The 13,633-nt window shown below is 36.3% G+C and overlaps 2 protein-coding genes and 1 pseudogene across 3 annotated transcripts; all 3 read right to left on the minus strand.

Annotated features, from left to right (window-relative positions):
* Positions 1–53: 53 nt before the first annotated feature.
* LOC110757550 (uncharacterized) lies at positions 54–1,674 on the minus strand. Its single transcript, XM_021959202.2, has 2 exons — positions 1,381–1,674; positions 54–856 (listed from the first exon to the last, which is right to left on the minus strand). The coding sequence occupies exons 1-2, from the start codon at positions 1,528–1,530 to the stop codon at positions 218–220; spliced, it is 789 nt and encodes a 262-aa protein (XP_021814894.1). The 5' UTR covers positions 1,531–1,674; the 3' UTR covers positions 54–217.
* A 423-nt stretch (positions 1,675–2,097) lies between these two features.
* Positions 2,098–5,035, minus strand: LOC110757587 (uncharacterized; annotated as a pseudogene).
* Positions 5,036–5,615: 580 nt separating this feature from the next.
* Positions 5,616–10,506, minus strand: LOC110757568 (protein GRAVITROPIC IN THE LIGHT 1). 2 transcript variants are annotated; one of them, XM_021959224.2, is made up of 4 exons: positions 10,233–10,506; positions 9,978–10,049; positions 9,653–9,802; positions 5,616–7,615 (listed from the first exon to the last, which is right to left on the minus strand). In XM_021959224.2, the coding sequence occupies exon 4, from the start codon at positions 7,613–7,615 to the stop codon at positions 6,080–6,082; it is 1,536 nt and encodes a 511-aa protein (XP_021814916.2). In that variant the 5' UTR covers positions 9,653–9,802; positions 9,978–10,049; positions 10,233–10,506; the 3' UTR covers positions 5,616–6,079. The 2 variants fall into 2 exon arrangements, with proteins under 2 accessions (XP_021814916.2, XP_021814915.2); XM_021959223.2 differs by lacking the exon at positions 9,978–10,049.
* Between the last annotated feature and the right edge of the window lie 3,127 nt (positions 10,507–13,633).

The raw sequence follows: 13,633 nt of genomic DNA on the forward strand, positions 1-13,633 counted from the left end.
TTTTGTGACAGATATTCCTAGGACTTAAAAAATTCAGGACCTGATGTCATAGATATTCTTGAGGGTGCGATATTTTTATTTGTTGCAATGAAGTCGGAAACTCAACAGAAAATCAAACTACATGTTTTATTTAAGCAACTCCTACGTACCCTTATCAATCCCCACTTTCCCACTCTCTGTTTCAAATTCAATATGCGTAATAATAATATCACAGGCTTCACAGCTTAACTTTTCCAGCAAGCATAAAAGCCTTGTAGCTGACAGACCTGACCAATTTAGAATCACCCCAAGCAGCTTCAAACTCTTTAACCACCTTTTCAGGTAACAAATCCACACCTTGGTCCTTGGCTGTAGTGAATGCAGACCATGACCTCAGAAACTTCAAAAACCCTTCAAATGACAGCTTTGCCGGAATGTCCAGTGGCAACGGGTTCCCCTCGCATCCGAAACCCGCGACACTTTCAAAAGGAAATGGAAGTGTCTTATAGCCATCAAACGCATACTGAGCTCTATTGTCGCAAAAGGGAAGTGTTGTGTCATGAAATCGCTTCATAACAGGATCAAATGTTGGACTTACTTCAATGCCACCGCCGTAGGTCCAAACAGCCAATACACCTCCTGGCTTTTTCAAAAGACGTGAAACAAGATTGTAAAACTTTGGTAGGTCGAACCAGTGCACAGCTGTAGCCACAGTCACCAAGTCAACTGAATCTTCACCACCTACCAAGGCTATTACTTCCTCGTCTGTAATGTTCAATGGCGTGTGGGCATATCGAACCCGAGGATGCGGTATTCCATGCTGCAGCTGGGATTCACTCACATCGGTTCCGATCACTTGTTCATAGTGCTGAGCAACCTGTTTAAGAAACAATTTAGTGCATAAATCTATATATATATATATCTTTGTTCGCGAATGACAACGTTCACTTCGCTCTCTTTGTCTGAATAAATATGTTAACATGCTATATATGTTGTCAGACTGCACATCTAGACAAAAAATTCAACCAAGATTTGATGTGATCAATGGTCAGTTTTATTTGTCTGTCTTAATTACAAAATTTATGTTTGAGGTAAGAACTTGATTTTCTATTTTGTTCTTCTATTCTATGTGGTCTTAGGAAGTCTTGAATAACAAAAGAGAGTTTCACATATAAGCCCACAAATATGGTCTAAAGTTCAGAAAAAACCTTACAATACTCAACTTTGCAAGAATGGTAATCGTATTTCACACATCACTCAACTTAAAAATAGGATAACTGCCCCCTTTTTGAGGTTTTTCCTTCAATTTAATCTATAGGTTTTAGCCATGCTCCAAAGAGAGAGAGAAGAAGAAGAAGAAGAGGAGGGGGAGGGGGTAGTATATTATATTGTAATACTAACACTTATGGCGGCTTGGCCATTGCCTGTTCCAACATCCCAGGCTAGAGTGTGGTGAGGGGTGAGAGCTGCTAACTTGGAATACCATTCCTTGGGATAAGTTGGCCTTCCATCCAAGTACACATCTGCTTGTTTGTCAAACAAACCTGCCATTTCTTTCACTCTCTCTCGCTCTCTCTCTCTCTCTCTGTATGAAATAATGAAACAAGAGAAGAAGATGAGGCATCTTTTAACTCACTAAAGCTGACGCATAGACATATGTCATCTTCCTCTCCTGACTCCTAAGCTTTTTCTTTTCAACTAATGAAAGGGTAGAAGCCAAGTCCAATTTCGTTTCAACTAATGAATTTGAAGGGTTGCAAGAGAAAGCAAAAGCAATTTTATTTTCTCTTCGACTAGTAGTCTAAAAATCAAGGCCCACCTCATCAATAATTTAAAGTCTCACAGTTGATTGATACCAAGACAGCATCAAATATATTTGCTGAATTTGACTACCGTTTTTTATGTTAGTGTGTTTGCTGCACCATTCATAATTTTGGACTACTTATTGCTGATTGGACAAGGTTAATATCAGTCAAAAGGTTGTTTTTATTTTATATATTTTTTATTTGTGAAGCTCCCACAGAACTTTGTTTTTTCTGAACCTATTCCAATGATGACTGCAGTCCAAGAAATCAACATTGTCGATATTTTCATTTGATTGCAAGTTGGAAATTCAACTGAATCAAACTATTTCTAGGTGATTATGATTTCTTACCCAAAAGGAATGTTCAAGCACTCACTATTTTTTAAGTATACATACACACACACACATATATACATATAAGAATTTACGTGCTTTAAGAAACTCTCCTAAACACCCCTATCACAGGCTTCATAGCCTAACTTTTCCAGCAAGCATATATATAAAAGCCTTGTAGCTGACAGACCTGACCCATTTGGAGCCACCCCAAGCACTTTCAAACTCTTTAACCACCTTTCCAGAGACTTCAAACCCTTCAAATGAAAGCTTCTTTGGAATGTCCAGTGGCAATCGGATGCAAAACCGACACTTTCAAAAAGAAATGGAAGCGTCTTGTAGCCATCAAATAGTGTTGATCTTGTCCCAGAAGGGAATGTGTCATGAAATAGGATCAAGTGTTGGACCAACTTCAATGTCATTGTAGCAGCAAACAGCAAATACACCTCCTGGCTTCTTCAAAAGACGCGAAACAATATTGTAAAACTTTGGTAGGTCAAACCACCATTGCACAGCTTGGGCGATAGTCACCAAGTCATCTGAATCTTCACCCCCTACCAAAAGGCTATTACTTCATCGTCTGCAATGCCTAATGGCGTGTGGGCATATCAAACCCGAGTATGCGGCATTACACGCTGCAGCTGGGATTCACTCACATCAGTTCCAATTGCTTGTTCATAGTGCTCAGCAGCAACCTGTTTAAGAAACAATTAGTGCAGACATGATACATCTATACACTCGTGGAACCATGAATTTTTTAGCGGATGTGCAATTTTGAAAGGCTAAAAGCTTTATAAAAAAATAATTGAATAAAATAAACAAATTGTAATTGATCACACCTCAAGTCGTGTAGAGTTTGCTACTGAATACTGATCATAAGAGTCAAATCAGAAAAAAGGGGAAAAAGAGAAACGAAAAAAAGAAGAAGAAACTAATTGGCTTTTGGTCAAGAAGGAAAAAAAAACGCAGCACATCATATTTACTTTTGGTGAAGAAGGATAAAAACACAGCAATAACATGCCAATTGATTTCCTTCCTTTTAAAATCATTTTGTAATCCTTGTTTAAATAAGAAAGAAAAACATGTTTAAAGACTTTTTAAAGCCCACAAAATACAGGCCTAATTGTTGAAAGCCCATGAATTGCGGTCTGGTTTCCTCCTCTTTTCTTTTCTTTTTTCCTAGTCGTTTTGGCCAGGACTTTTAAAAAACAAAAACAAAATTAGACGCGCAGGGCAACAAAGACTTTGGGTGAGTCATTTTGTCGAACACCTGGAGTGCACCACCACCAGCTGAGCAAAGGGGTAATTTGAAGCACCTACAATGGTTTACACCTTAATAGGTCCGCCATTGCATCTATATATATGTTTGTTCGTGAATAATAATGTTCTCTTGTCAAATGCTGACATGCTATATTGTCAGAATGCGAAAATTAATTCAACCAAGATTTTACATTATCAATGACTAGATAAAGTATGTTAGGCTACATTTGGATGGAGGACTCGGAATCTCTATTTAGATGACATTATAAGGTATAATTATTTGGTTAGAAACATATAATATCATCTAAGATTTGGACAAGAGAAAAAAAAAGGAGAGGAAGAAAACAAAGGGATTTCAAATAATTGGTCGCATATAATCATATCAAATGAAGAACATTTCAAATACATTGAACTTAATATAGTTCTTTTTAAATAAATAAAAATAGCTTTATGAAGAAAACAAGGCCTTGTAAGGAAGAAAAAGACTATTAAGTCCAAATATACACTCAAGAAACATATCATCTTCACCTTCCTATAATAAATTGGCTTAGTCACATTTTTTTGTCCCCATAGTGTGACTAATTTTTCACTTTAGTCCCTATATAATTTCAGTTTTAGCATTTGGAGTCATGTAGTTTCATTTGGCTTGCAATAGAGTCCAAATCGTAAATATGTCTAGTTACTTCTTGAAATTCGATGCGCAATATGCAGCTATACAACATGTAAAGGAAACTTTATCTCTACAAAATATTTGCAATCAACCTAAAACGTGATAGTTTCGTCCATTTTTCTTACAAATTTACAGTTGTTGGACTTGATTGCTACCTAAACAAAATTACATAACTAAATTAAATTATCAATTTAAAATGATGAAGACTAAAACGAAAAATGAGTCATACTACGAAGATCAAAAATGTAATTTAGCCTAATAAAGTTGCACATTTTACAATTCCTCAATCGAAAGGTTTTCTATCTTCTTTGTTCTTTTTCTCTGTCTCCAGATTTCCATCTATCGTTTACTTTAGCCGCCCATGAGCAGGTGTCCAAATTAAGCACCGAAAAACACCATAAGATATTAGAATGGGGAAGAAATGTTTTGCAAATGTCAGTTTTCCACAAGCGCATGACCAATTATGAGTTCCACATACATCAACGATTGGTTAACAAAACATCCCGTTATGGATGATTTACTTAGCACATCTCATCTTAAAATTCAAACGTAATATATGACAAGGGATGATCAGAAACAAAAATCCTCACCATGTGATATGAGACATCCATGAACCAAACATGAACCAAACACCATGATCCAAGTAACCAGGAATTGAAAGATCAAAACCCATTTTGTGTATATATATATAACAACCATGTGGTTGGATTGTAAAGGGATAAGGAAGCAATAAAGGATCACCTGAAATTTCACTCTCTTCTCTTTGAAGCGTGTCATTATGTCTCCTGTAGTTAAAGCTACAACAACTGCCTATCTAAATTCCATCATTTTCCCACAACCAAATAATGTGGCTCTCTTGAAATTAAATGAATCGCAGATATTTTTTTTCTTCATATGGGAACACAGAGCGTGATGAGAGGCTCTAAACAATGCCATGTTACCCTTTTGGCAGAGGAAGACGAATGTGCTAATAGCTTGTCATTTCCCATAATGACCCACCATCACCGACCATGAACACAGAATAAATAAAGTAGGCGTACTCTTTGGGACCCGAAAATGTACATATTTTTTTTCTCTTTTATTTGTTGATTATAGACCCAATGTGCATCATGCATGCATATTCCACATTGCAGAGTGCAGACCAATAAGTTAAAGCGCAGTTCAATGAAAGTGACCTCAACTTTCAATGCATAAATAGTAACAAGTGAGCATCACACTCGGCTCCAAAAAGTCTAATAGGTTAGGCAAGTTTGTCTGTTTCTTTTTACCCTCCTTCTAGATTAGAGTGGTTTAAAATATCGCTTTTTTAAACGCACGATTTATTAATCGTTGACGAATATGGATTTACAATGAACGGCAACTGTAAATCTTTCTGTATGAGAGTGGTTTAAATTATCGCTTTTTAAAAGAGCAGTTATGAATTGTTGATGAATATGAATTTTACAATAATAAAGGATTGGACGATTGTAAACTGTTGATGGATGTGGATCGTACTACAGGGCCAACCTAGTGGACCATTCAACATGCTAGACTAGACACCTTTTGGTGGAAAAGAAAAGCAGAGACAAGTAAAAGAATAGGAACATAAAAAATTCCACCTATAAATTATTATTTACATTATTAAAGCATGCCATGTCCGGTAACAATGATGCAGAACAGCTAGACAATCCCTCTGTCACTGACCTAATATTAACAAAATTGTGGGATGTCCTTGGAAGAAATAATAAAACTAAAGAAAGATTCAAAAGCTAGCTTCCAACACAACGGTCCACGCGCTTTTCTTTTTTCAAAATGGTGCAAGAAAAACAAATGGATTAAGAAATCTCCAATGTGACCAAGTTGGAAGTCCCCACAGCAAAACCAACCAACCAGACAGACCATTTCCCTCTCCCTCACCAAGTTGAAATCAGTAAAATCAAATGATAAAATGGCCTCACAAGTTCATTATGTGATAAACCAGATGTTGTGGGCCCGGGTTTAGCCGATGATCAACCTTCGATTCGGTGATTGGTGAATGATCATTGATCAATGGATTACCTTCGCTTTCTTGGAGTTGATTGTGACTTAGAGAGATAAACTTGGCATTGAATAACAGTTTTACCAAGTTTGAATCCCGGAACAACTGTGAACCCCACTTGTGGTTCAGATGCTGTTGAAAGGAACGCTTCCTCAGCTAAGCTTTCCATGTAGACTTCTGAAAATCGGCATCCCTTGCTTACTTGAAAGATTGCAGCCTCGGGGTTGAAGGAGAAGGCCAAGCAATGCAGGAGCCAGACCCTCTTAGCCATTTCAGCAAACGAAGCAAAGAAATTAGAGCTTGGAAACTCTCCTGCATTAACCAGGTTTCTTTGATTCAGATTACCGAAAAACGATGTTTCCATCTTGGGATGAACCACTCGTAAGTACTTGACACGGCAGAATTTGGCAAATGCTGATCCAGGATTCTGGGCAAGATACTCCTTTGCTTTCATGGATTTGAGTTCAGTGAATCTCACAAAAAAGAGCTGTTGCTGTTGTTTCTTTTTATCTGGCAACGATTCATTTGGAAGTGAGAAGTTGGGGTATTGAAACGCATCAAACATTTCCCTGCAAACAAAGTATTCAAATGCAAAACATTTGTGGTCTTCTTTCCAATAAACCACATCCGGATCAATAGCTTTAGCTGCTGCATGAATATCCCAACCAGAAGATTTCATTTCATCCATCATCATCCTAACAAAACTCCGGATGTACTTGACCATGTGTCGAAGAACTGTAATGAAATGGCTAGGACTTAAACCAGATAATTGAAGATTATCAAACACATGTAGCTGCCCACTTTGGTTTAATCTCTTTTCAAGCAACTTATTCTGACTCTTGGCTTCCTCTAACTTTTCTCCAAGAAATACAAGTTCAGAGTCCTTAAGCCTCACCTGAGATTCCAACTTTTTCCCCATAATTTCATAGGTTTTTAGGACACTCTTCTGCTCCTCAATCTCAGCTAGCACCAGCGTACGTTCTGGTGAAGGATCAAACTGCTTTTTTAAGAAACGCCGCTTCAACTCAGACAAGTTCTGCAACTCGGAGACTACCACTTTATCAGCAACTTGAATTCCTTCGCCATCGTAAGGAGACTGAGCATACTGTAGCTGGGCATAAGCAGCTTTAACAGATGAAACGCTGGCAAACAGTTTTGCAAGAAGAGCTTCCAGGGCAGCTCTTTCCTGAAGCTTCTCATTGTTCTTGTCAAATGACTGAGACCGATCAACCCGAACCTTACCAGCATTCCATCCATCCTTGACCTTTTCTAGGGACTTGACTTTCTGAATCCCAATTTCTTGGGATTTCACCTTCTGAATTCCACTGTCTTGGGAGCTAAACTTCTGACTTCCAAATTCTTGGGAGTTTCCCTTCTGAGTTCCAAATTCTTGAGACTTGACCTTCGGAATACCGAATTCTTGGGACTTAACCCTCTGAATCCCATCGACCGGGGCAATGCCTGTCGCAGCTCGAAGATGAAGAACTTTAGCAAAAGTACGCGCCAATTTACTCTTAGATGGAGTCACTGCTGAGTGTTTCACCGAATCCATCTGCAAAACAAAGATTACAAATGATGGAGAGGGATGATAGAGAGAGTGATGAAAATCTAAGAGATTCTATCTAAAAAAAAGCAAATTTAAAGAACTAAAGGAATAAAGATATGGGACGAAAATGATGACTATAATGAGAGTGTTGAAGGAAAGCTAAAAAGCAATTTGCTTTAACACTTAGACCAAGGCCATTGATGGAGGATGGAATTTTTTTTTTTTGTTTGCTCTTTTTAAACTTTAAGAGTTTCTGATTTGCTTTCCTTTGAAAGTGTAAGAAAAGTAGATTTAAAACGCGGGAAAAAGAGAAAGTGAGGCAGAGAGAAGAACAGGAAGATGGAGAAGCTTTGGAAGAAATATTCAGAGTAGAGGCTCAAAAGGCGCGTCTAAATAAAAATTCAGAATGCAAATCTCTGGAACACTAGGAAGCTCGGTTAGCATGACACATGCATTATAGATGTTATTAAATCCAATCAAACCAAACATCAATGATTAAGAATTGATATAATTCTAACGAAATATTAATAACAATTTGGAGGACATGGTTACTGCTGGTGATTCCAGTGCTTAATATTCTCTTATCATGCTGTTCCCCAACTCTATAGTCAGGTCATTCCTACTATTCAAGTCAACAAAATTTAGGTAAGAAAGAGTAGAAAATAAAAAGGGTCTAAAATGTTGATGTGTGGGGGACCCACAGAGTTTTCTCCAAGTCCAAAATCAAAATGTGAAAAACACATTCTCAATTAGCCTTCCTTCCTCAAGCAAGGTCTAAAGTGTTTATTGGGGTAGACAATTAGATGTTATAACCAAATATGAATTTAAAAAACAGAAATTTATAAATATTATAAATAAAGAAAATTAATTTTGAAAAACCCAACATCCCTTGGATTCCCTGAGGCAGCCCACTTAAAACAACAGTAAGGTCCTAAAAGCACTCTCTGCAAAATCAGAAATCTGAACTGAAAGGGACCCATCATAGTGAAAATCTGATTAGGAATTTTGGATCATCTGCACAGCACAATCATAATTTTTTTTGTACAAAGCCAAAGCGGTGGATTCTTTCTCATTGTCCAGCCACCCTCATGAATCACACCATCATAAAACACTTTTTATTACACATCACCCCCTTGGATACTTCAGAGTACAGAAAACGTATAGAGATCTGAGCCAAATTTACAAACCATGCACTATTCTAACCCAACGGGCAAAAATTTGATTCTCACTGCCATTCTCCTGCTCCCCATATACTGACAAACCTCACCCCCTCAATTTTTGCATTCCAACCCCACATGTGTAAAGTTAGAGACACATTGCATTAACCCAAAAAAGCTCCAATGCTGTGAAGTTTTTTTATGTTAACAAAACGATGTATCATCCAGGTCTCTAGTGTAAATCAGATTCTACTACTTAGAAATCTCAAGTTTCAATGTCACGTTTAACAATGTTTTTTATTTAAACCTTAATTTCGCTACACTGTGTTTTACGGATTATATTGCCGACCACATCTCTTATAAGCTAGAAGCGAGACCCAAAGACAGTAACATGATCAGTAAATGTGGTAATTTTACTCAAAATCATACTTTTTGAAATATGAATGCGAGTAAAGTTTCAAACAAAGACACTATTTTCAACACGAAATCTAGACCTCACATGGATGCCAAAAAAGAGTTAAAGATGAACGTGAATTATATAATGCAGAACCGTGTGTACACTTTCTCTTATTAGATCTTGCATGTAGCCCCACAAACCGGACACCACAAATCTGAACGATTCTTACCAATGAAATTGCAAACAAAGGGGTCCCACAAAATACACCCAACCAAGTCATTGCGCAGAAACCATATCATCACTAAGTAAATATGGACCAGGGGTTCAGGACCATTATGCTGGTCCTGCAGAGACTTTAGTAAAACCAGGCACATAATCATGGCCCAAAAAGCCCCAAGCAGTTAATCATACTATTATCATAAACCAAACCTCAATTTGACCACTACCCGTTCAACTAAACAATATTACGTGGAATACAATTCAACATACCTTCGAAATATCACGAGAAATCGCAGTATGATATGTTTCAGATTCTCTTCATTGTAACGTAAATCTCAAGCAAACAGAACGACAACACCACACCGGAGAAGAAGAAATGAAGTCTTCCTAATGGCGGCGACAACAGCAGAGCCAAAGCCCCTAAAACAAAAACCCAGAAATCAGAACCACTGAAAATAAATAAATAAATTGCTTTTCTGGACACCCAAAAAACAAAAGCAACTTACTTTGTCTTTTTTTCTTACCCAATAACAGAAAAACAAGTGTTCCCAGAAGAAACCCAGAAGCAAAACAAAGAAAAGAAAAGAAAACTTACAAAGCGTTTTGATTTCGAGACACAAATTCTATCTATAAACAAGATATATATCAAAAAAGCACCGACCTTTACCTGTAATTAAAAGCTCAAAAGAGAAAAACAATAAGATTAAAAACCGTTTCGAAAATCCTAAATATGGGTGCATTTATTAAACTTCTATTGTTAAAACAAATCAGAAAATAGACCAACAATGGAAGAGAATGAGAGGGTTGTTCAGAAGTTTAATGAGCGCCTAACTCTCAGCTTAGAGCTTACCTTTGGAGGAAACTTGATATTTTCTGAAGGGTTGAATGTTTACGTATTCAAATCGAACTATTCAATGGGTTCAACGTTTTCGGTTCGATTATTTTACCCTTTTTAGCTCGTGAAAATTGGCTCTTGGAGACGGAGATGGAAATTATGGAAATGGGTTTTCGGAGAAGGAAAGGCTAGAGCTTTGAAAAAAATAAACGCAGAGCTGAGCCTGGAGAACAGAGGAGGGACGAGCGCGGGGAAATGACGAAAGAGGACACGTTTTGGGGAAGGGTCTGACAAGACGGGCATTGGGAATTAAAAAGGGCTCTCATGGTTGGGTCGCTTTCGAATTTGTGAATGACGGATGTACCCCTTTGGGTTTGGTGGTATTTACTGATCCGTTGTGGGTGGAGATTTTGAGATCGGGGAGGGTAGTTTGGGGATTCGGAGGAGGAATCTGATGTGTAAGACTGGCAGATCTTACGTCGGACGCAGGTGGAGACTTTGGGAAAATGCACGGTGTGTGTTGATTGTTGGAATTGGTCTTGTGTGTATTACGCTGAGACCAAATTTTGGTGTGGGTGGATAAGCATGCCGCCATTTGTCACCTCTTGCCAAATTAACAATATTCATTAAGTGCATAGTCAAATATGAAAAATCTCGTTCTAGAATCAATGTGTGTGCGAAAATGTTTTCAAGAAAGGAAGCAACTTGGAAGCACATGAATTCATACAAAATGGAGGAAGATTCCATCAAGAAGAGAGATGTGAAAACGAGAATAAAACTAATACAATTTTGTCACCCGTTAGTTTTTTTCTTTACTTAACTTTATATCGGTTTTAAGTCCAAGTGTTTTTTTAAATAAATATAGCGATACATTCAATCAAAGAAATATTACAAAAGATCTTCAAAGAGAACATCTTGAATGATATCGAGAGGATTCCCACACCATGAAGACAAACCATCTAGTGACGAAGCATATTTGTCTAAAGGAATTAATATTTAGTGAAGGTAAAGTGGAAAATTTCCAAAGGAACAAGGTTTTGAATAATTACTAAACATAATTGTTTCCTTTTTTATATATACCAGATGAATACACACAATGACTATTTTGGAGTGTCAATATCAACTTCCAAATTATTTTCCTTCGTTTTACTTACTTTGTAGGTATTTTTCATTCTTATTATGTATATAAAAAATCATTTTTACATGTTTCTAGATATATATTATGTGCTTGCCCTATCTTGTATAACCATTTTTTTTTTTTTGGTAATAGCAAGTGAGCAACCACTCCGAGTCGTAGACTTGAACGGATTTGACTCTCCTCAGGGGGTGTTTTTCACAAGGTGGGATTCGAACGCTGGACCTCACTGAAGCCAGCTAAAATTCGCCCACTTGTATAACCATTTTTCGATAATTATTCATCTTTCTTTTCCCCTTTATTTTTTTTTTCATTTTTACTTGGTAAGGAATAATTAAATAGTTCTATTTATTTATTATTATTTTTTTTTAGTCATAATCAATCAATGTTCATTCAAAACTCTATAAATGGGAAAGAAAGAGAATATAAGAGTTGAAAAGGCCAAATACATGAACAAATTACCACAAACACATGAAAAATTAGACTAAAACTAGTACAATTTAGTATAATAATCTTCCTCGTCATGTCAAAGTTGAACATTGTGGTGACCTAGTAAATTATATTGGTTATATTGTCCTTAATTAATATAGACCTATAAATATAATTTTCTCATTACATTTCTTTTTATATATAGATATGAAGTTTCGAATTTGAGATTTCTTTCAAAATTAAGAAGTATTACTAAACTAATAGCTAGTTGGTCTCACTACATTAAATGATAATTATTGTGAGTTGTTTGAACTATTTTTAAAACAATAGTTGTGTTTGATTTCTATTGCTACTTTCTCTTTTTTTACCAAACATTTCTATTTGCTACTCTAATTCGTTGGTTTGTCTAATCAAATATTAATTTGATGTGTAGTCGATTAGCCATGTGATTTTAAATTTAATTATTCATTTTAATAACTTTATTTACGCGTTGTTTTGTACTGCTAGTTAGGCATTTGATACTATGACACATGGGTTGAGATAAAATCCTTTTTTTTTATAAAAAAAATTCTATAATTGGATTGGGAAAGAATTGTTGATAAAATATTTGGGATGAAAGCAAAAGCAACTTCCATTAAAATAAAATAAAATAAAATAAAAGTAAGATGGTGGAATTTCATTAACAAGTAAAACAGCCACATTTAGTTTGTTCTGGGTTGGACGTTGTTTGGGGCTCGTTTGGGAGTGCTTCAGGAAGGGATAAAAGTGCTTTCTGACAATCGAAAACACTTTTGATGGCATTTGGCAGAAAAGTTTAGAAGGCGTTTGGCAGAAAAATTTAGAAGTGTTTTTGGGCCATAGAAACGCTTTCTTGAGAAGCACCTGCCATGTGCTTCTTGAAGAAGCACTCCCAAGATGTTTTATGAAATTTTCAACAACTTATAATAAAAACGTTTTTATTATAAGCGCTTATGAGCAGAAGTGCTTCCTAAAGAAGCAATCCCAAATGAGCCCAGCAAACTAGATTTTGGTTAAACACCAAAGAAATCAAATAAAAACAATTAAATTTGGGTTTTAGGTGATGAGTCGAAATCACAGTCGTCCACCCCTAGATTGAATGGCTGGTTGGAACATGCATTGGAGCAAAATTAATGATTTTGAAATGTGATTCCTATAAAATCTCAGACAATTTCAATTTGGCCAAGCCAAGACCACAAATCTGGCTGGTGGCTTTGAATAGGAATTTAGCAGTCTTTTTCTTTCACGTCATTATTCATGCAACTAGGGTCCCATAAAATTAAGCCAGACACACTCAATTAATATAATAATGATATTAATTAATTTATTAATAAAGTTTCCATAGTTCCGTCGGGATTATCTCAAAATATAATAGTGATATTAGCTCATTTATTCTGATTAAAAAAGATTAATTGGCCATTTATTCTAAACTCATAGAGCAACGTTTCTTTGGAAAATCGTTTTGAAGATGACAGATCAGTGAAGCAAGGAAATCGCGAGGATCTATCAGCTTTTGTTTTTAGTGTCATTTTAATTCTTCCATTGGTTTATTTATTTTAATGGAATTTGTCATGACTCACCATGGATGTGAGTGACTGATTGCAAGTATGATGATGATTGCAATGCATTAAGGTTTTGAAAATGATTGGATTGGACGACTTGTTTGGGGGAAATGAAAGTCTAAATATTATTCTTAAATCATTGCAGCTAGCAGCTTGTAATTTCATGTTTGGTGTCCGCAGAAGTGCAAGATGATGAGTGAAGAACGTGAATGAAAATAATAACTATGCCCTACAATCTATCTTATATTACAAACATAATTATCATAGTTTCC

Source organism: Prunus avium, chromosome 4 (assembly GCF_965620075.1).
Source record: "Prunus avium chromosome 4, drPruAviu1.hap1.1, whole genome shotgun sequence".
Taxonomy (NCBI): domain Eukaryota; kingdom Viridiplantae; phylum Streptophyta; class Magnoliopsida; order Rosales; family Rosaceae; genus Prunus; species Prunus avium.